Source organism: Artemia franciscana, chromosome 5, assembly GCF_032884065.1.
Source record: "Artemia franciscana chromosome 5, ASM3288406v1, whole genome shotgun sequence".
Classification (NCBI taxonomy): domain Eukaryota; kingdom Metazoa; phylum Arthropoda; class Branchiopoda; order Anostraca; family Artemiidae; genus Artemia; species Artemia franciscana.
In genome coordinates this window covers 5,625,231-5,648,614 of record NC_088867.1, presented here as the reverse complement: position 1 = coordinate 5,648,614, position 23,384 = coordinate 5,625,231, and the positions used below count along the sequence as shown (strand labels likewise).

The 23,384-nt window shown below is 35.7% G+C and overlaps 2 protein-coding genes across 3 annotated transcripts in view; one reads left to right on the top strand and one right to left on the bottom strand.

Annotated features, from left to right (window-relative positions):
- Positions 1-23,384, top strand: part of LOC136026921 (glutaminyl-peptide cyclotransferase-like) — a 105,114-nt gene that overhangs the window by 23,484 nt on the left and 58,246 nt on the right. For both annotated transcript variants that reach the window (XM_065703755.1, XM_065703756.1), the window contains exons 4-5: positions 577-846; positions 3,350-3,514. In XM_065703755.1, coding sequence (XP_065559827.1) covers positions 577-846; positions 3,350-3,514 — 435 coding nt within the window. The remainder of the gene's footprint in view (positions 1-576; positions 847-3,349; positions 3,515-23,384) is intronic.
- LOC136026923 (uncharacterized) lies at positions 10,687-21,947 on the bottom strand. Its single transcript, XM_065703759.1, has 3 exons — positions 21,856-21,947; positions 19,104-19,285; positions 10,687-10,865 (listed from the first exon to the last, which is right to left on the bottom strand). The coding sequence occupies exons 1-3, from the start codon at positions 21,859-21,861 to the stop codon at positions 10,736-10,738; spliced, it is 318 nt and encodes a 105-aa protein (XP_065559831.1). The 5' UTR covers positions 21,862-21,947; the 3' UTR covers positions 10,687-10,735.

Below are 23,384 nucleotides of genomic sequence, written 5' to 3'. Positions count from 1 at the left end.
CAGTATGCTCACATAAAATTAAATTTATGCTATTTTTAGATGGATGACTGAAGCCTCCATCATAGAATGACAAGCAGTAATAAACTTGGTGGTACAATGTTGTTACTATATTGTATTGTTACTATTGAGTGCTTCAGCTAATTTTATGATATGGCAATTTTTGCTGGGGAGGGGGGTAGTGGTGATTGGTTCACCCTTGAAGGGGAGAAAATCCCTCGCATTGCCCTTCCTTTGTGTACAGTCATTGTATTAAGGCCAATTATCGCCAACTATCAGCTTCAAATAAAAGTGCAGTACTTAGCTTCTTTTCCTTTTTTTTCCTTTTTATTAATATTTTCATAATTTTGGACTCCGTTGCTCAATTTATTTGGTTCGTGCTGAGGTAAATTTTCCTCATATGGAGTAAATTTCTCATCCGGGCACCCCCCAATAACAGCTAAAAAATATTTGTGTAATGATTAGACCCCCTCCCTCCCTCGACTGCAATGCGCGTTTACTTTGTCAGTCATTGTTTTGTACTGTTTTGATAGGTAATAAATGTATATCATATATAGTTCAAGCTTTAAATTATTTCAGCACATTTCAAATTGGATGAAGGTTCTAAATTGGCAAGTTGAAATGGACACCTTTACAGACCAAACCCCAGTTGGGGCAAAGGAATTCACAAATGTTATTGCAACACTGGACCCTAAGAGCCCACGGCGACTCGTATTGGCGTGCCATTATGATAGTAAACCCTCTTCTGATGGCTTGTTTGTTGGTGCCACCGACTCTGCTGTTCCCTGTGGCATGATGATGCAACTGGCACTTGATCTTAGATCTGAACTTGCAGCTCTAAAACGAAAGGTTGGTATTCAGTATCTTCGCTTTAAGTTGTGGTTTCCAATCTCAACGGAAACGTCCCCTTTCTCAACCTGTAAAATATTCTTTGCGCCTGATTTTAAAGAGTGGACACAGAGTCAGGGGATGTTTGCTACCCTGGAGTGCGAAAAGAAGTGTTTAAGGTGACTTTAGAAAAGATTAAACGAAGATATCTAGGATGTTTGCACTCCTGGGTATGTGAAAAAATGTTTATTATAATGATTTTAGAAAATATTGAGTGAGGATATCTATATCTAGGAAGGTACACTTTCTTGTATAGTACTATAATCTTACATAAGGTATAGCATAATGATAAAAGAATCAGTAAGATACCGTTGTATAGATTCAGCGAGGGTGTTAAATGCCTAATATAATACTTACTTAGGGTAGCGTTTCAGAAAAATACTTGTTGTTGATTCTAACGAAGAGCTGTTTCATAAAATTCAAACGGGCAAATTAAATTTTAATTTAAAATTCAAATTAAATTCAAAATTTATTAAAAATAATTTATTCAAGAATAATTCCATAAACAGAGATACAGGCGAATTTGGATTGAATCCAATTTATGATAATTTACTGAGGCGAATTTGGATTGAATTCAATTTATGATAATTTACTGAGGTCAAATAAAGTAAATATCACCTCACCTAAGAGCTATGACCTCTGTTCACGTAATATGTCAGATAAATCTAATGAACCGGAACCGAAAAGGTCAAAGAGATTTGCCTCCGCTTTTGCATTGAAAAAAATAAGAGCAATAAACTATATGTAATTAGTTTATTAGGTATAAATTTTGTTTATTTTTATTCATGTCTTTTAGTTTTACTGCTGATGATGAACACTGTATATGTGTTCGAAATATCCAGTTAAATAATTTTTATATATATTCACCGTCAATTAAAAGGTTTCATCCCTATTTTGAACTGTTTTACTTTAGAGAGGCCCATACTATGACTGTAATATATACCATAACATATGTATACATAATACATTACATAAACAAAATATATATATAACATACTCCTGAAATTTGTCACAAATTCATAGTTTCATAAGTTCCATAATAAAAGCTCATTGAAGGTATTTTTGTTCTTTTCACAGTAAGATGTTATTTGACCACAGATGCTTGTATATATCTCTTTCTCTTTTGGAAAAGAAAGCTTTTAAGCTTTGGGGCGAAAATAGTCTGTTTATGGGCTGTGCCATTTTGAAAGTAACCACATTCAGAAATAAGATAGAATAATAATAAAGTAGCAAGGTTGCACTTGATTTCAAAGTATAAACTGCCACTAGGTATAAATTATTAAAAGAATGAACATATTAGTATTATTTAAGCTCCTCACACGCTATGAGTCCCCAGTAACTCATTCCAACAATTTCATTACAGGTTAGTACATATTAGTACATTCATTACATATTATTACATTCATATTAGTACATTACATATTAGTACATTACATATTAGTACATTATGTATTAGTACATGGTACATCTTAGTACATTCATATTAGTGCATTACATATCAGTACAAAGTACATTCATTACATATAATTATATTCATATTAGTACATTGCATATTAGTATATAGTACATTCATTACATTCATATTAGCACATAGTACATGTTAGTACATTACATATTATTACACATTAGTACATATTAGTACATTCATTACAGGTTAGTACATAACGTAGTACTCAATCAGGTGTGAACAAAGCTGCCAGTAGCGGAATCCGACAGAATTGTAAAAGCTGCCGACACTTTAGCAGCCCAGCTTGTGTTTTGACAGCTTTTCTTTGAGCAAAAAGTATTTTTATGTGTAAAAATGGGATTTTCCAACAAAATCTACCACCAAATTTGAAAACTGCCAATTAGCATTGCTACTTTGTTACCCCACTTTTTCCATGACGGTACTCAATACTATAGTACACATTAATGAGCCGCTATCGACCCCACAGAAAATGCTCTGGTGGTAATTCCTAAGAATTCATTTAGAAAAAGCTTCAACAAAATACTAGAAAGCAACTTATATTAATTGTAATTGCGAGTCCCATTGTAACGTCAATTAAAACGGCTTCAGGGACGCTTTCAAGGTGATTACTGTTATGCTACCGTGTTTCGTGCAAAAGACATATCTCACTCAAAGCTGGTAACCCCCCCCCCCCAAAAAAAAAGCGTGTGGGGGAGTCTACCCCGAAATGTTTTTCTAACTCCTAAAAACACATCAAATGTACATACAAAACAAATTGTTGATGTGTTTTTAAAATGTTGTTTGTACCCCCCCCCCCCCCCCCACCAAAAAAAATTCCTGGTTACGGCTCTTATCTTAGTAAACTAAATTTTGGCATAATCATCATTTTAGTTAAGCCATCAATCATATTTAATTAAGATATCATTTCTTTATTCGGTTTATGTTTCTTTCAAGTTTTTTTTTTTTTTTTAATCTATTGAGTCTGCTATTATTGTCAAAAGACTTTATTTGCTTTAGGGAAGTGACATTACCCTTCAATTTATATTTTTCGATGGCGAAGAGGCTTTTGTGAGATGGGGACCGAAAGATTCAATTTATGGTGCAAGACATCTGGCTTCCAAATGGGAAAGCACCCCTTATCCACCTGGCAACGCTGTTGGAACAAACGAACTTGAGAGAATAGTAAGATTTTCTCCTTTTTTTTTAGAAGTCCACAAGGCTTCGTGGTCGATCTTTGTTGAATTCAGCGTTTTAACATTTGTTAAAACACTGCATTGTTTTTCGCTTTTGGGGGGCTTCTACTCCACACAGTGTGCTACTTCTATATGCTCTAAGCTCAACAGTAATTTTCCTCGTTACTTAAGCCTCAATTAATCTTGTTTACTTGAAGACGTGGTAGCAGAGAGCATGCAAAAGAATGCTATGGAAGTTTACGTCTGTTTTGTTCGGTTCAAGGTCGTCCTGATTTTGTTTCGCCATAGTTTCATTGCCAAAGAGCATAATTTTTGGTAGCCTCTCATGCTTCAATCGTGAAATTGTTTTACATGGTGTATTATATGTTGTATAGTGTATTTGGTATTTAATAAGTGAAATAAAATGAATAAATGAGAGGCCACCGAACTACCTTGAGCTCACTTCAAATATAGAACCAGACTCGGAATCGAACCGAATCTTGGAAGTTTCTCCCGTTTTTTATATAATTGTTGAAACTATTACCTACATTTGACTTAGACAATGTATCTAATAACATGTAGCATGTCTTTCTCAACCTTTTCAAGCGCCGATGTTTCAGAAGCATTCTTAAAAATGACGATTACTAGGCTGCTATTATGGCTTCTATTATCCTAAACTTAGTTTTTAGGCATCTTCCTGTCCTTTCAGAGTATTTTTAGCCTAAAAAAGGCACCATAGCTATTCTAGTTCTTATCTCTTCACTGTATCCTCCTTACTGGTTTATCAAACTATATAGTACATGGAATCTCTCCATTCAGTCAATTTTTTCATTATCTAACTTCATATGTATTCCTAGTTTTAGGACAATTATCCTGTTTAAGTCCTGGTCTCAGTTTAAGGGCTAGTTTAATTAGTGACAGAGCAATAAGTAATAGACAACGCTGCAAATCTTACTATCAAGGTGCTTGATAGTAACTATCGATAGTTACTATAGTATACGATAGTAGTATCGATAGTAACTATTGATAGTTACTATCAAAGGTACTTGAACGAATTTTGCACTTTTATTTTTCATTGAATGGTCCATAGTTTTAGCTAGTTTAGCTTTAAAAGTACTGAATTAATAGTAGAAGATTTGAAGTATAAAAAAAAATTGGAAAATAGGTGCAAAGCTCTGAAAAGACCTACGCTCCTTGAAAAATATTTGAACTTTTTTCATGGACTCATCTGTCGATTGATAAGAATGATGAATCTTTTATCTCTATAAAAATAGGAGCTTATCCTTTGCTCCTAGCCGTCCTAGCCGAATGGATTGGTGCGCTGGATTCGGGATCCCTTGTTTGAGAGGACGCGGGTTCGAGTCCCGGTGTACCCAATTCTTCAGTTTGGGATGGGGGTCAGTGGCGTGACTCTGTAAGCTTAGCCAGAGTTGACCCAGCTCTAAATGGGTACCTGGAGAAATCTGGGGAAGGTAAACAGGAAGGGTGTGCGAAAGCACAGGATGGCTGGCCCCCAACCCCCCATTGCACTTCCTGGCTGAAGGGCCAAGAAACGGAGATCAGCACCGCCGGTACGGACTGTAAAGTCTAATGCCGCTTCCTTTACTTTTACCTTTTATCCTTTGCTACTTTCTTGGTAGCAAATTAGAAAGTTGGCCAACTGCAAAAAAACCTACTTTTGAACTCAAAGAGACACAATTTTCTTTTAACGATGATCAAAACTTCTTCAAGAGCTGATGAATGTAGATCTGATGAGCTGCATCAGCTTTTGTGGAAAAAACAGTCGTTCATGAGATGCGCCAGTTTGAAAATATCTTTCATTTTTTAACTTTTTTTGATTATTTGACTTATTTTTAACTTTTTGACTTTTAAGTTTTACTTTTTTTTATTATTTTTTGATTTTTTATTATATTTTTGAACTTCTTTTTGTCTTATACAACGAAAATATTAGACAATAACTCGGTCTCAAAACGATTTAAGTCCCGACTTATTACAAAAACAAGATAGAAGCAAAAAGTAGGCCTGTCGTCCCTTTGTTACTACCCTGCACCTTCCATCCAAAATATTTCAGAGCCAGGATCAGGCACGGATCTTCAATTTGAATGATTGAGGAGTCAAATCTTTCTGAGCCAGAATCAGGCACGGATCTTCAATTTGAATGGTTGAGGAGTCAAATCCTTCTGAGCCAGGATCAGGTACGGATTTTCAATTTGAATGATTGAGGGGTCAAATCTTTCTTAGCCAGGATCAGGCACGGATCTTCAACTTGAATGACTGGGGAGTCAAAGCAAATTAGTATTTAGAAAAGTTGGCCCATTTCCCTTCTGTAACCGTCCTCCTTGCCTCCCTCAACCTTTTTTTTTCAGAAAGCCTGGCAATATGTCCCTTGTTTAAAGGTTAATTATGCGAGTATTTTCCAGCTGCATGATTAGAATGCTAAAGTGGGTCTATGCCCACCAACAACATTCTCCCCACTGGTTTTTGAATAGAACGGTATGCTTTTTACACGGTGTCTGAACCAGAATCCTTCATGGATTTTGAAATCAGCATTATTGGAGGCGAATAATGCGAATAATTGGAGGCGAAAATCGAATAAGGTGAGTCTCTCCTTGACTCTCTTGTTCGTCGAAGCGGAATTGCACAAGGATTTATATTACCCCTCCAATATCCCCCCGCCGGTCGGGGGGGAGGTGGAGTAGCAGTGGTGAATTAAAATAAATGCCCGAAACATTTTGTGAAATAATAAGGGAGTTGTCACGTTGCAGCATCTTTGTGGACACTAGCCACAATTTTTCCAATGAAAAATTGTGGCCAAGGAAAAATTGTGGCCAGAAAATTTGATCCCCGCTGAGAATTTCCCCTGGATAATTCCGCCGTAACGTTCTCTCCATCTGTAAAATTGTGCATGCCAAGAGGAAGAAAGACCTTGAATCCTTCAAGGATTTTGAAATCAGCATTATTGGAGGCAAAATATGGGGCAATGGACTCTCCTACACTCCCTTTTCTCTCCTTGACACTTTTTCTGTCGCTGCCAGAAAAATGTAGTTTTTTTTGAAAAATCGGTTCTTACATTCCAGCCTTAGGTCTACACTTCCCATAAACGCTTCAGAGGTCGGATCTGTATCACTTTTAAGCATTAAGCTGAAATCGGTGAACTAGGAACACACACAAAAAAAATAAAAGACAAAACCTTATTGTGACATATATGTGACAGATATATGACATACAAATTTGGGGCACACTACACAAAAAAACAAATGCAATTTTTATTTTATTGTTACTGAAGGTAAAAGAGTCACTTTAAAAAGTTCTGTTTTATCATTTCATTTATTTTGACAAAAATCTAATAAATTTCAAGTTTTGTTCTAAATAATTTAATTAATTAGAATTGGCTCTGTAACTAAGATTTAAATCTTCTTGTTCATGAAGAATAACATGCAATAAGAATTACATGAATAACAGAAAGGCAGGCACGATGTACACCTTCGAAGCGAATTCGCACAAGGATTTTTATCTATATTAGTAGAGGCTTAAAGTGGGTCTATAACCCCTTCAATATCCTTCTGCCAGTCCCACTTCCAACGTTTTAGCAGGAAGGTAGGAATTTTACAACCTGTTGAACCAAAATCTTACAAAGACTTTAAATTGATATGATCGGAGAACCAAGGGTGCCTTCGATCTGTGCCGTCGAAAAGCCATAGGCCCCTCCAATACCGTGCAAACTTTTTAGCCCAGAGATAAGCACGTGGTAGCGAGTTTGAGCCAGAATTATGCAAGAACTCCCTTCATCCCCCCTGTCCTTCTGGCTACCAGCTTTATAGCAAAAAGATAGACGTGTTGCACCTTTCTTAAAGCGGGATCAATCAAAAATTTCCAGTCTCTATTGGTAGAGTCATAAATTGGGCCCTTAGCTCCTTCAAAACAGCTCCCATTCCTATCAATATCAATTTTTTTTAAGTAAATATCAGGTGTTTTGTAGCTTGTCTTGATAGAATCATGTAAGGATTCTCAATCTGCAAATCCACTTGACAAATGTAGGGTAGGTAATTTAACGTCAAGGAACGGATCGGATGGATTTTCAGATGCGACCACCATTTCTGAGCTCCACTTACCTTCCGCGCCAAAGTGTCGGCTTTGGCGCGAAAATTCAAAATTCATTCGAATTTTTAAGAAGGGTACCTGCAGCCAATAATTTCTTCTCTATTGTAAAAAAATGACTTGTAAATAAGAATCGTAAAAATTGCTCATCTATAGGGACGGGTGTTAGTTCCCATATTTAGTATACCTTTTATTCATTTTCGGAACATTTTAGCATAGGGAAATTTGTTTTCTTCCAAGTTTCTACACAACGACTGTTGATAATAAGACAAGGCAATCATTTAGGTTTGTAATTATTAGTAAAGTGCTTATGTGGTAATCGCTCAATGCTGAAATTAAAGTGTTGCTCCTACGGCACCTTTCGTTTGGGAAGCCTATCCAAGGCTGCTGACAAACTTCGCGTTCCATTAGTTTTGTATGATAGTTGACAATATGATTTATATTTATAATATTGTGGGACTTTAGCTTAAAATGGTGGTAAAATCAAAAGTGTCTGCCCCACTCACAAATAGGATGACCTGTTTTCATTAAGGGTTTAGCGTTGCTTATGTTGTACCGACCCACTCAAGCCCCGCTCTTTATGCTGAATCATAGCTCTGTATGATCATGCCTCGAGAATGGTAATCTCCTTTAAAAAATCCTACCTTTCCAAAACAAAATTTTGCGGGGGGGGGGGTCTAAAATACCGACGTTGACTTTTCAGCTCTTTAAACTTTCAAGAGGAAATTTTAGGACACAATTTATTCCTAGGGTATACCCCCTTCCCTCTCAAATTTGTGCTGATAAACACATGAATGTAATATTTTATTTAATATTCAAAACATTTCCACATTATAGAGGGGATATTGTGTCCTCAGCATCCATATTGGATGCCTAGTTCAATCTTATTCCTCTAAGTGAAAGAAGGTTAATTCCACTCTGTGCATTTATCTTAAGGACCTCTCAACGAAAGTTAGGGTATTTTGACCCAAGAATATACTTTTGAGGCCCAGTGTCCCTCATCTGCTCATCTCAGTGTCCCAGTCATCCCTCACATCTGCAGATATATCCTATGACCTCCCATAGTACGATAACTTTTGCACAACTATTAGGTACTATACACACCTTAATTAATCCTTCAACTCCGTCATAGAATCTTAGAAATAATTATCTCTATTAATAGTAATAAGTTGTTCCAAGTGAGGCTTGGTGAAAGGTGAAATTTGGTGAAGCTCTCACGTTCAAGGTCAAACTTTGGAAGGGTTCATTCAAGTCGGAATTGAGAGTTCTAGTAGCCTTCTGAAGAGTCGAAAGTGATCTGAGGGTAATGAGTCCTCCACCTGTGTCATCATTCAGTTGCTTTCATCTATTCAGCTTTTGCACATGTATATTTTTTTATTTATATGAAAAGCCTTATAAAAGCTGGTCATAGCAAATTTTAGGGAAAACAGACATATGAAATTGAGGTAAAAAAAAACAACAAAAAACTGTGAAGGTGATTTTTTATGCTTTATTAAAAAATTTAAAAATCAGTTTTCAAAGAAAATCAAAGAGCGACATTAAAACCTAAAATGGGCCGAAATAAGCTTACATAAAGAGTCAACCTTAAACCTACCCGAAAAGCATGTTTTTTGTTTGTAATTATTTTTTTTTTCAAAAATCAGTTTTCAAAGAAAAGAAAGAGCGGTATTAAAACCCAAAACGGGCTGAAACAAGTTTACATAATGAAGTCAACCTTAAACCTACCCAAAAAGTATCTTTTTTGTTTTTAATCAATTTTTTTTCAAAAACTAGTTTTCAAAGAAAAGCGAAGAGCGACATCCTTAAAACTAAAAAAACCTAAAATGGGCCGAAATATGCTTACACAATGAGTCAACCTCAAACCTACCCGAAAAGTATGTTTTTTGTTTTTAACTGATTTTTTTCAAAAATCAGTTTTGAAAAGAAAGGAAAGAGTGGTATTAAAACTCAAAATGGGCCGAAATAAACTTACATAATGAGTCAACCTTAAACCTACCCGAAAAGTATTTGTTTTTTTTTTGAAGACCCAAAAGGAAAACGACCGTGTCTGTTATAAAATGACCATTTAAGTTAGATTCAAATTTTCCGCAAAAAGAGTAACGTCCATAACTACTAAAAATGTCCATAAACGAGAAAAGAACGTCCCTATAACTACTGCTACTTCCACAAAGTCATTGTAGCCACAGCCGCCTGGCGCCAGCACATATCCACTGCAGTGCAAAACGGTGTGAGTTTCTTAGAGTGCGTTCCAAATTCAACAAAAATTAAATATTATTTAATACAAATTAAAGATTTTCGTTCCAAATGAGAGGGAATTAACAGCTAGGACACGTATTGCGGATGAAAGATGACAGGTTGCCAAAGATCGTCCTTATCGGCCAACCATCGATGGCCAAGCGAAAAGTAGGTCTTCCCAGAATTGGTTGAGAGGAGGTCGTAAGTGAAAAATTTCAAGGGAATTTGAACTTCTTGGGACGTTGTAAAGGAGGCTTTAAACAGATTGGGATCAAGGAAGAGCATGCGTTGCAGCGTCGGCCTCAAGCAGGCTTGGTGCTGCAGTGAATTGTAAGTAGTAGTAGTAGTAGTATATCTGTGTATATATATATATATATATATATATATGTATATATATATATATATATATATATATATATATATATATATATATATATATATATATATATATATATATATATATATATATATATATATATATATATATATATATATATATATATATATATATATGTATATTATATATATATATATATATATATATATATATATATATATATATATATATATATATACATATATATACACATACAGGAATATCATCCTCCTCCTTATAACAGATCTATATGACGGATATATCATCCGCCTAATAATATTTTTATACAACAGATTAACAGACAGATCTTTTTCCTAATAAAATGTCTTATAACTCTCATGTTTTTTTCCTAATAGCGTATCTGTATAACAGACAAGACTCTCCTCTTAATGACATATCTATATAAGAGAGAGATTCTCTTCTTAATGACATAACGACTTATATAACAGATCAACTGGTATTAACAGAAAATATAGTGTTTTTCATTGTATATTATCAAATTTCGGTACAAAAGTCGACAGGTTAATGATGTTGATTATATCCATATCCTTTATGATATTGGTCTCTTCGTGCGACTTGTACAGTTTGTCCGTCAACTTGGTAAGCATATGCTGATTCAACTCCGTTGGGCCCTCGGGTACTTGACTCATATCTGAAACATATAATAACGGGTTACATGAACATGTTGCGCTAAAAGTACTAATTTGGAATGTAATTTCTTAGAAATTAAGAAAGTAAGTAAAAAGTATTTATTTGGATGCTATATCTGAGACCCTTACAGTCGAAATCGATTTACTCTACTATTTGGCGTTAACTGTGCCATGGAGTAAGCCGGGTAGCTTTCTTGGTTTGTCTACGCAGAGACAGACTGAAAAAATCATCCGCTTAAGAAAGAAAAAAATTAAAATCTGGTGATTCTTTCAACCGATGATAAGAATAAAAAGGAATTTGTAATCCCTAGAAGCTAAAACTAAGGATTAATATATAAAACGTTGGCTTGGAATAGGAAGGAATTTTTAACCCCTAGAAGCTAAAACTAAGGATTAATATATAAAACGAAGGATTGGAATAAGATTGAATCTGTAATCTCTAGAAAATAAAACTAAGGATTGGAATTAGAAGGAATTTGTAACCCCTAGAAGCTAAAACTAAGGGTTATAAGGATTAATATCGTCGATGCATTTTTTTATAACTAAAAAATTAATGTATGTAAAACGCTCTTGGTCCAGATTAATATGGAAAATTTTCGAGTAATGCTAACCGGGAAGCATTTTCGAGTGGAAAAATTATTCCTGGTGGGTCATTGCAAGGGTTTTATTTATCAATTGCTGTTCAAGATATTTTAACTTAAAACTGTACTGTTGAAAGCAATTGTTTACCCTTTTGTTCTCGAAGCATTGGGCCAAGATATTTTAAACGATTTCTGCTTTTTGATGTTAGAGTATCAAACAGTTCGTGGTAACGACCTGAAAATAAGGAGCGACCCGACTCTATAGTAACCGAAACTAAAAAAACAGAATTTTGACTTCAATAGATATATCAAAACAATTGAATTTTTATGCCAATTTTAAATATATAATTTTCATTAAGTTTAATCTGACCTAATAGAGGTTTAGAGCCTGAGAAAATTTCCCTTACTTTAGAAAAAATGGGGAACCCCTCCCAAAAAAGTCATAGAATCTTAATGAAAATCCCACCGTCAAATTCAGCGCATCAGAAAACCCTACAGTAGAGGTTTCAAGCTTCTATCTGCAAAAATATGGAATTTTGCATTTTTTTTGCCAGAAGAAAGATCACGGATGCGTGTTTATTTGTTTTTTTTTTCCAGGGGTGATCGTATCGACCCAGTGGTCATAGAATATCGGTAGAGGGCTCATTTGAACGAAAATTCAAAGTTATAGTGCCATTTTTGCTGACCAAAAATTGGAGGGTAACTAGATGCCCTCCCACGCCCCCTTTTTCTCAAAATTGCCCGATAAAAACTTTGAAATAGCCATTTTGTTCAGCATAGTTGAAAGGTTGAATAACTAATGTAGTTGAAAGGCCGAATAACTATGCCTTTAGAGATATGAGTACCCCCCACAGCCGCTGGAGAAAGGTCTTAATGCTACAAAATTTGCCCATTGTTTACGTATACTACTACTAACAACTCACTGCAGCACTAAGCCGCCTGAGGCCAACACAGCTACGCACGCTCCTCCTCCATCCCAATCTATTCAAAGCCTCCCTCTTTACACCCTCCCAGGAAGTTCCTATTTCCTTTAATTCTTTCTTTATGACATCCTCCCATCCCAGACGAGGACGACCTGCTTTCTGTTTAGCCCTAGACGGTTTGCCGAAAAGGGCAATCTTCGGCAATCTGTCATCTTTCATCCGCAGAACGAGCCCTAGCCTTTTCAACCTTTCTTTCGCTATAGTCCTTGATAGCGGGATTAAACCACATTTTTCATACAGACTACTGTTTGAACTATGGTCAGTCAGCCGGGTACCGAGAACAATCCGTAGCCAATTTCTCTGGAAAACATCTAGCAAATCTTCATCCGCCTTTTGGAGCTTCATATGCTTCATAGCCGTATTTGAACTCTATCATCACCGTAGCTTCCAATATTTTAATCTTCGTTTGCAGACTTATCTTCCTATTCTTCGAAACTTTTTTATACTGTGAAAAAACAGTGAGAAACTTATTTACCACACTAACAGTACCTGGAGCCTTTACCAGGAACTCATTTACCACACTATCAGCAGCTGACGCCTTACTATTTTTTGATTCTTTCAGCACTGTTGCTAATTCTACCTCAGAAAACAAATCTTCCTTCACATCCAAGGTATCACAAACTTTTCATTTTCATATATATCTTTTCCAACAACTCTATCTCGGTTTAGCACATTCTCAAAATATTCTCCTCATCTCCCTTTAACTCTTACCTTATCATCAATTATGGCCCCGTTCCTACCTTTAACTGGGACAAGTCCAGATTGAATACTCTTATTGTTTTAATTGTTTTAAAAAGTTTTTAATTGTTTAAAAAGTTTTAAGTTTTTTATTGTTTTAAAAAGTAGAGTTGCGAGAAAGAATCAAACTTTAGCGCAAGGAACGGGTTGTCGAGGAGGAAAAGCCCCTTTCATATACGGAGTAATTTCTGTTCGTTTTAAGTTTTAATGTCGCTCCTTACTTTCATTTCAAAAAACTTGTTTTTTTTTATTTAATTTCTGAAAGTTTTTGAATTAGTGCATGTCTGATTTTGGCTCTCCGTGCATAAATTATTAAAATGTAATTTGCATATTAATTCTTTTTTTGGCTAAATGGCTTTCTCTTAGTTTTGATCAGACGATTTTGAGAAATAGGGATGGGGAAGGAGGCCTAGTTGCCCTCCAATTTTTCGGATACTTAAAAAGGCAACTAGAACTTGATTTTTAACGAACGTTTTTATTAGTAAAAAATATACGTAACTTAAGAATTAACATACGTAACAAACTTTTATATTCTTATATTTTTGATTATATATATGAGGGGTTTGTCCCCGCGTTAATACCTCGCTCTTCACACTAAATCTTAAGTTTTGTCCCAATTCTTTAAGAATGAATCCTGAATCAGAAAGGCCGTAGAATAAATAGTTGAAATTACTAAAAATAATTTAGCATAAAGAGCGAAGTATTTATCTCCTCCTAAATACCTCGCTCTTTATGCTAAAGTATTTTTAGACCCCTCATATGCGTAATAATCTCTGTTCGTTTTAAGTTTTAATGCTTCTCCTTACTTTCAATTGAAAAAACTTTTTCATGTTTATATTTTCATTGTTTTTTTTTTTAATAGTAATGCTAGAAAATCCTGCGCCCTTTTCATTGAATTTCTCTTTCCCCATGAAATATTCCTCCAAGGAAAGATCCTCCCATATAGCCCCCTTCCCTGAACCCCACACCCAAACAAAAAAATCCCCCTGAAAACGTCGGTACACTTCCCAATAACGATTACTGTATGTAAACATTGGTCAAAGTTTGTAACTTGCAGCCCCTCCCCCAGGGACTGTGTGTGTGGGGGGGGGGGGGTAAGTCATCCCCAAAGACATAGTCATTATATTTTACGACTATGCGGAACAAAATGGCTATCTCAAAATTTTGATCCGTTGACTTTGGGAAAAAATGAGCGTAGGAGGGGGCCTAGGTGCCCTCCAATTTTTTTGGTCACTTAAAAAGGGCACTAGAACTTTTTATTTCCGTTAGAATGAGCCCTCTTGCAACACTCTAGGACCACTTGGTCGATACGATGACATCTGGGGAAAAAAAAAAACAACAAACAAATAAACACGCACCCGTGATTTGTCTTCAGGCAAAAAATACGAAATCCCACATTTTTGTAGATTGGACCTTGAAATTTTTTCTATAGGGTTCTCTGATACGCTGAATGCGATGGTGTGATTTTCGTTAAGATCCTATTGCTTTTAGGAGATGTTTCCCCCTATTTCCCAAAATAAGGCAAATTTTCTCAGGCTCGTAACTTTTGATGACAAAGACTAAATTTGATGAAACTTATATATTTAAAATCAGCATAAAAATCCGATTTTTTTACATATCTTTTAGCATCGAAATTCCATTTTTTAGAGTTTCGTTTACTATTGAGCCGGGTCGCTCCTTACTACAGTTCGTTACCACGAACTGTTTGATATGATAAACAGAATGGCTATCTCAAAATTTTGATTGGACGATTTTGGGAAAAGGGGGTGGGGAGGGGGCCTAGTTGCCCTCCAATCTTTTTGGTCACTTAAAAAGGGTTCTAGAACTTCTAATTTTCGTTCGAATGAGCCCTCTCATGATATTCTAGGATCACCAAATCGATACTATCACCCCTGAAAAATAGATTCCACATTTTTGTAGATAGGAGCTTGAAATCTCTATAGTAGTGTTTTCTAATACGCTGCATCTGATGATGTGAACTGCGTTAAGATTCTTGAGAGGGGTCCGTCACCTACCGTTTATGAAAGGGGTTGTCACCTCCTCAACGCCTCGCTCTTTACGCTAAAGAATGACTTTTTCTCACAGCTCTACTTTTTAAAAAAATGAAAAAACATTAACGTAAAGAGCGAGGCGTTGAGGAGCTTACAACCCCTTTCATAAATGGAATAATTTCTGTTCGTTTAAAGTTTCAATGTCGCTCCTTACTTGCAGTTAAAAAACTTGTTTTTTTCATTTAATTTCTGAACGTTTTTGAATTAATGCATGTTTTGATTTTGGCTCACCGCACATGAATAATTAAAACGAAATTTGCATATTAATTAATTTTTAAGGCTAAATGGCTTTCTAGTTTTGACAGGACAATTTTGATAAAAAAAAGGTGGGGGAGGAGGCCTAGTTGCACTCCAATTTTTGGCAACTTAAAAAGGCAACTAGAACTTTTTTTACGAAGGATTTTATTTGTAATAAATATACGTAACTTACGTAGCGAAATTCTATATTTGTATATTTTATTACGTATATGAGGGGGTTCTCCCCGTCGTCAATACCTCGCTCTTTACACTAAAGCTTCAACTTGGTCCCAATTCTTTAAGAATGACCCCTGAATCACAAACGCCGTAGAATAAATAGAAATACTTTAGCGCAAAGAGTGAGGTATCGTGGAGGAGACGAATCCCCTTATATACGTAATAATTTCTGTTCGTTTTAGGTTCTAATGCTGCTCCCTACTTACATTAGAAAAAAACGTTCTCTCGTTGTTCTTTTAAATAATGCTTGAGAAATTTCTTCTAGAGAAATTGAGAAATTTCTAATCATGAGAAATTTTATTCCCTCATGATAAATTCACATGGAACAATCCTCCCGCGTAAACCCCTCCCACGACTCCACTTTAACGTGAAAAAGTCTTCCTGAAATTGTCTGTACACGTCCCAATAACCACTACTTTATGTAAACAATAGTCAAAGTTTGTAACTTGCAGCCCCTCCCCCGGGGACTGTGGGGGAGCCAATCGTCCCCAAAGACATAATCATTAGGTTTTTCGACCATGCTGAACAAAATGGCTATCTCAAAATTTTGATACAGTAACTTCGTGGAAAATGAGCGTGGGAGGGGGCCTAGTAGTCCTCCAATTTTTTGGTCACCTAAAAAGGGAACTAGAACTTTTCATTTCCGTTAGAATGAGCCCTCTCGCGATATTCTAGGACCACTGGGTCGATACGATCACCCCTGGGGAAAAGAAAAAAACACGCATCCGTGATCTGTCTTCTGGCAAAAAATACAAAATTCCATATTTTTGTAGATCGGAGCTTGAAACTTCCAATATAGGGTTCTGTGATACGCTGAATCTCATGGTGTGATTTTCGTTAAGATTCTTTGACCTTTAGGGGGTGTTTCCCCCTATTTTCTAAAATAATGCAATTTTCCTCAGGCTCGTAACTTTTGATGGGGAGGGAGGGATCGGTATTTTTGGACTTGATATGAAAAATGGTCAAAATTAAATAAAAAACAAGTTTCTTCAACTGATAGTAAAGATCAATATTATAACTTAAAACGAACAAACATTATTTCATATATGAGGGGGGTGCCCTTTCCTCTACCCTCGCTCTGTACACTAATGTTTTACTTTATGTCACAGTTATGAACGACTCTTCAAACACAAGGGCCGTTGATTTTGAATTAGAAGTATTGATGAAGAAATTAAGACTTGAGCGTAAAGAGTTAAGAGTTTAGGTTGCGGTAGCTTCATATAGGCAATAATTTCAGTTCGCTTTAAGTTTCCAAGTTGCCCCTTACTTTCAGCTGGAAAACTTGTAATTTTTTCATTTTAAACTTGGAACTTATACAGTTGGACACGTACCCTAGAAGGAACACGATAGGAAAGGCAGCAAGGTGCCCAGCCTTCTGTTTTTTTCGGGAACGGTTTGTGGGAAACAGATACACGGTTCGGCAGTGAGTATATTTTGCAGTTTTGGTAGTGTCTTCCGAACCCATTCAGCCACGGTCAGCCACGAATTATTGTGTTTCTAAGTGATTTAAAGCATATGTGTAAATTGATTAAAAGCATATCGAATATGCTCTAATAATTAACTATGCTAAGTTAATTTTGTCTGCATTTAGTTATAAAAAAGAATAATTTTACCAATTAGCTATACAGGTATATCAAAAATGTAATAATCTAAAAATCGTAAGGTGTATCACTTTCTGGGATAAATGATGATTGACGTCGGTTATATTTTCGCAAGACGGTGTTGCAATAACTTTTTCTGTTTGATTGACTGGTCACATTAACCTTCTCTCTGAAGTTTGGCTTATGCCTAGTTTCAACCGTTTAATAAAACGTTTAGTGATATAATTATGGAAAAATAAAGTATTGAAGCAAAACCTAATTCATTGACCAAATTTCAGAAAAAGTAAAATTTATATCATAAATAATCTCATAAAAATGTTGCAAATGTGAACGTGGCTTAAAAAAAATCCCGGGACAACGTGATGCGATTAGGATAAAAAACAAATTAGGCATCACAGACATGGCATCATGGCATAACGGACAATTGTCGGATTAAGGATATGGTGGTATTCCGGACACGAGTGCGACCAATTCGGGTTGCGGCTAAAGTTGGTTTACGGCAGCGTTACTTAGTCTAAAAAGTGGGTGCTAAGTAATTTGTCAAGTACTGTTAAATAATGTTTTTATTCGCTGAGAGCGTTAGAGGTGAAAATTGTGCCATTCTATGAAAACGTCAAGTTTTTTTTCAAATGAAAGCGAAGAGCGAGATTGAACTTAAACGACTAGAAACTGTTCCGTGTGTGAGGATGGCTTTCCCCTCCTTGACCTTGTTCTTTATGCTAAAGTTTTATTGTGATGTTAAAATACTTCAATCTCCGATTCAGCGGCCCTCTCGGCCTCCCTCATATACAGGAAATTTGTGTTCGTTTTAAGTTTTAATATCGCCCTTTTCTGTAACTTAAAAGAAAACTTTGTCGGTTTTTCGTTCAATTTCTGTTCGTTTTAGATACCATGCCCAGGGTTGCCCTAAATTGAAAAACAAAATTAAGAAATTTTTGTGTCATGTATGCAATTTGCCATATTTGAATTGCTGACTGACCATTTGATATATTGGTTGCGGAGGGTATTGATTTAAAAAATGCTATAGATCCGCATGTTTTAATATTTCATCTGGGAAATACATAATAAAATGTGTTTCCTAACCAGGTTTTAGAAAAGTTCAAACAATCGTCTGGTATTTTCTCTCCTATAGCAAAATTCTTGATACTCAAAAAGTTTTTGTGAAGAACGGCGTGCATAGGACACTGTTGCTTCATATAATACTTTAGAAAAATTCGTAAAGAAAAGAGAAATGAAGATAACAGTCAGTGAAAAATCGAAGAGATCTATGCAAATATTTCGGTCGAGACCTCCCCTTGGCCGTCTTCATTGCACAATAATAATAATAATAATAATAATGAAAACAGATAAAAGTCCAAATGATAATATCATCATTGCTTGAAAAGTGTCTTTCTATTTTAGTTTCAGTGTTATATTATCATTCAGTGTTATTATACTATCTTTTGGACTTGTATCTGTATTTTTTTATTATTATTCTGCACTGAAGATAGTCGAGGGGAGGTCTCGACCGAAATATATGCATAGTTTTTTTTCTGTTTTTCACTGACTATTATTATCCTCGTTTCTCTCTTCTTTATGAATTTTTCCTTTTTCGTGATTAGCCTGTGTGGTCTCTGGAAATATTTATATAATTCTTTCGTAGGATAATTTTTATACAAGCTAGTATTTTATATAACACTTTTTATAAAAAGGCGTTAGATAAGCCTCCGTGACTTCCCAATTTATATCTTGGGTTACAGGTCTACCCTGTTCAATTAAAGTTTATAAGCCTGGGACGATTTTTTGGCATCATGTGTGAATTGAAAAGAGTACCTTCTTGCTATAACGTAGTCGTTCCCGTATTTCTGATCTCCATATCCTGCATGTCCGTGACCGTATCGAGGGTGTTGGGCTGCGGCACCTAAAGGTGGGAGCTCCGGCACTCCGGCACCATAATTATTGGCTGGATAAGCAGCAATGGCAGCAGCAACACACAATGAAGTGAAAACTAAAACCTACAATTTTAAAATCATGATTTTGTGGGGAGTTTTTACACTGCAGGATGTTCTAGAGTGAGGTCCCTTATGATTACTACTACTACTACTAACAACAACTCATTGCAACACCAAGTCGTTCATGGCCAAAATAGCTGCGTATGCTCCTCTTCCATCCCAGTCTGTCAAAAGCTTCCCTTTTACACCCTATCAAGCAGTTTTAATTTTTTTTTAAATTCTTGACGACTTCTTCCCACCCCATTCGAGGACGAACTGCTTTTCGTTTGGCCATAGATGCATCGGGGACAGGGAGTTTCCCTCGGCATTAAAAATGTGTAAAAATCTGTATGTTTCGACTAGCGAAAAGAAGCAGGCCTTTTTAAAGAAATAATATTGACTTGAACATTGTATAGAAGTAATTGCTATGCCTTTTTGGAAAGGGTTTAACTAGATCTTTCATAAGGACTAGAAAAAAAAAAGTCAGATTGAATGTAAAATAGCAGATATATTTGTAGATTTGTACAAAATCCCATAATGCCATTATATAACTAAGGGGAAGCTAAGATCCAAGGAGAGGGTTTGCTAAAAATGTTGACACAATCTTCGTAATAATTGTATAAGTTCTGTTGGATACTATTTTTTTTTTTTTTTAAATCCACGTCAATTGATCTTTCCATTGTTGAAAGCAATTTCTAACCATGTAAAGGTGGTCAAATCACATGTATAAGGTCCTTAGGAGGACATGCATATTGGACCATCCAGATTTGGATATTCACTCCAAAGTCCCGCAATTCATTCATGAGACCCCTCTCTAGAAATAGAAGAAATAGTCAAAGAGACAGAAGAGAATAGAAAAAGAAGATGCAGAAGAAAGCAGCAAATATTTAGGCCAAAATATTTAGGCTAATTTATAGAGGCTAATATAACATAGCTGATAAACGATAGTTGTCCTTCTTTTTGCAGGTTTCAAAACTGAATCATTTACATTCTTGCAAGGTCCTCGTTTATTCTAGATTTTGAACTACTTCACAAGTTTTCAAATACAAGCCTTTTAAATAAAATTTAAAATGCTGTTCTTTTTTAATGCAAGTTCAGGAACATCAAAAACAGTTGGACATTGGTCGCAGTTAAGCTGCTACCCTACGATGGGCATGCGTCCATCAACTTGTTTCTGCTCGACAATAAAATTTAAGTTTTATTTTAAACCTCCGTTTGATTGGAAAAAGGGTTTTGGGTAATTTCTGCTCCACGTCTCCTCATTTTGAGATACGACCCTCTTCGTGCCTCATAGGAATGCCTTATGTACCCCCAACTAACAGGTAAAAAAGAGGAGAGAAAATGTAAATTTTCTAAGACACCCACCGCCTAAAAATCAACCGCTTAGTTTGAAGTATAGCTTACAGCCAAATACTGGTAAAGCCGGAAGAAAAGTAGGCAAAAAGCGCAAATTTTGGCTTGTAAGGATTACTTTTACTCACGTGAGGAAGTACGTTGAGGGAGGTGGCTTAGGGGACTAAAATTATGTCCAGAGGACTCTTGATATGGAACTCTCCTAAATAGTCATTCTAGTTTTAATAGTTGTTGACTGAGAAAGCTCAAAAATTGCAAATTTGCTATTTTGAATTGTATATATGGGTAACTATTATAGATTTTAGAATCCCCTTTTTTCCTCAGCAAAAAAAAAAAAAAAAACACGAATGAAAACTACAGAAAATTGAGCTCATGCTCCCTTCCCGCTAACAGTATTTTATGGTGTGCTCATTAGTATTCGGTTTTTTCTTGTCCTGTTCAGAGAATCGTTATCTAAGGGTCTTTTAGAAAAAATGAGATTTGGCATTTCTGGAGAGAACTTCTACGTTAGAACTGTTTCAGTTTCATCGTATTTTAGTGCTTCCTTATCGAGTTAAGTTCATCATCGTCTTCCTTATCGATTTGCCGAAATGGGAAGTTAGCACACAAGTTGCATGGTGAATTTGTACTTCAGTAATTTTATGGAGTCATAATATATCTTATTTGTTAAAGGAAGGGTTATTACTGCTAACTACTTATTGCAGGACGAAACCACCAGAAGTCAGCATAGCTGCTTACGCTTTTCTTTCATCCCAGCCTGTTCACAGCTTCTCTTTACCCCTTATAATGAAGCCTGATTTCCTTTAAATCCTTCTCTGTGACCTCTTCCCTCCCCTCCTTCAAATCCTTCTCTGTGACCTCTTCCCTCCCCTCCTTCAAATCCTTCCCTGTGACCTCCAGAAATAAGAAACCAAGAACATTTACTATACTCTATTCAAGTAGAGGTGTAGCTAGGGTTTTCAGCGAGGACAGCGTCGTTTCTTGTGGAATATAAGCAAGCCAAATGCATCTCCTGCCGGGGACAGCCAACCCCTTGCTCTCTCCTAGTTACATCACTGTATTCAACTATTAGTAATTTTTTCTTTCTTTTAAGGATTAAGGCTCTAAAGGGGAAATTAATCGCTAAAAACACATTCCAGTTCCAGAATAATGCAAAGAAAACCCCTCTAAATTCAAATATTGGCTGGTTGTTTTTTACGTTAAAAGTAAAATTAAGCAAAACAATAAAATAATGCTCCAACCTTCATTATAGATTCAGTGAGTTTAAACCAAACTTATCACTATTGAAAGCTGAATTAGAATTGATTATATGAAACTCAGATTCATTTGGTTTATATAGTTAATTGTAACGGCCTTCGGGAGATTAAAGCTCTACAATGTTCAACTCCTGGAACAATTAGTTAAGTGCTGCTCACACGTGTAAAAACCATTGACTTATTGTTCTATGAACTGGAACCACGTGTAAATCTAATGTCCGGGTTGTAAGGTTGTAACTTCTTCAGGTATACGCAAGAATTAATTCGGGATGGGGAGAGTAATAAAATAAAAGTATTTGACATATGCATGAGAAGTTGCCAGAAATTGGGGAAAGCTTGGGATTTTTCTGGGGGGCGGCCCGATTCCACCTTTTTGTTTACGTCCCTGAACGGTTTGTACCTTTGATAAAAAATATAAGTTAGAAAGATAATTATATACAACCACTTGGATGAGACCTAAATCTCTCTTGGGGGGCTAAAACCCAGAAATCCTTTCCAGAAGAGGTAAGCCCAGGTCACCAATTTTCTATCCCTAACTATTCTCTTTCATTTATAAAGCAAGGACAAAGTTTGTTGTAGCTACAATAGATGGTCTAGCAGAGCAAAATTCCACCCCCTCCCTCAGGAGGTACTGTTTCGGGTACGTACGCAAAAATTTCTAGGGGAGGGGGAAATAAGATGATAATTTTATTTCATAATTTGAATAAGAAGTGAAAAAAATTAAAAATTGAGATTTTTAACTAATTACAATTTTTTTAAAAATAGGATTTTGGGGTTCTTGAGTTTTGAGTCCCTCCCCCAATGTATATGTCCCCGAACTGTTTGTACCACGGGTTGAAACATTATAGGAGGTTAGCAATGTTGTGCGAGCCCAAAGATATGTCCTGGTGGCTTGAACTCCGAAATCCTTTCCAGAAGAGGTAATCTCAGGGTTACCAATTTTCTATTCTTACTTATTATGTCTTTTTTATTGAGCAAAAACAAAGTTTATAAAAGCTACGATACATTTTCCTACAAAAATATGTTTTTCAAAAGTTCTCCCCTTCCCCTTCCTCTTCAGGTATGTTCCTCTTTTATTCTGTTTAACCTGAAAACATGTGAAGTTTAGTGCAGCTAAGTGTATGAGAGGGTTCGTCTGCAAGAGCTCAAAGTATAAAAAAGAAATAGATTTTGTATTTTTCTTTTTTGCTATAGATTCATTTGCTACAGATTCATCGTTTGAAATAGATCGAGAAAATTTTGATTATTTTATTAAACGGGTGCCTACCACTTCAAAGAAATTTACATAAAACTATGTGGTAGGGAATCCGATTTCAAAGATACTTTTTATTTTAAATTGTTTCTAATACGTAAGTCTGAAGTTTAATAAAACAAGTATTCAGAATCATTAGGAACATTGGATATTTTTCAGTAGTTAAAAAAAGCAAAGCCTATAAAAAGATAAAAAAAATGGTGGTGGAAAAATTCAGAATTGTGGAGTCCGTACAAGACAAATTATCTATTAAATCCACAGA

Bases quoted from the DNA above. Each gene is read 5' to 3' on its own strand.
- LOC136026923 (XM_065703759.1), bottom strand. The intron at 10,866-19,103 runs GTACTCTTTTCA...TATATGTTTCAG, and splicing joins GACTACGTTATAGCAAGAAG to ATATGAGTCAAGTACCCGAG.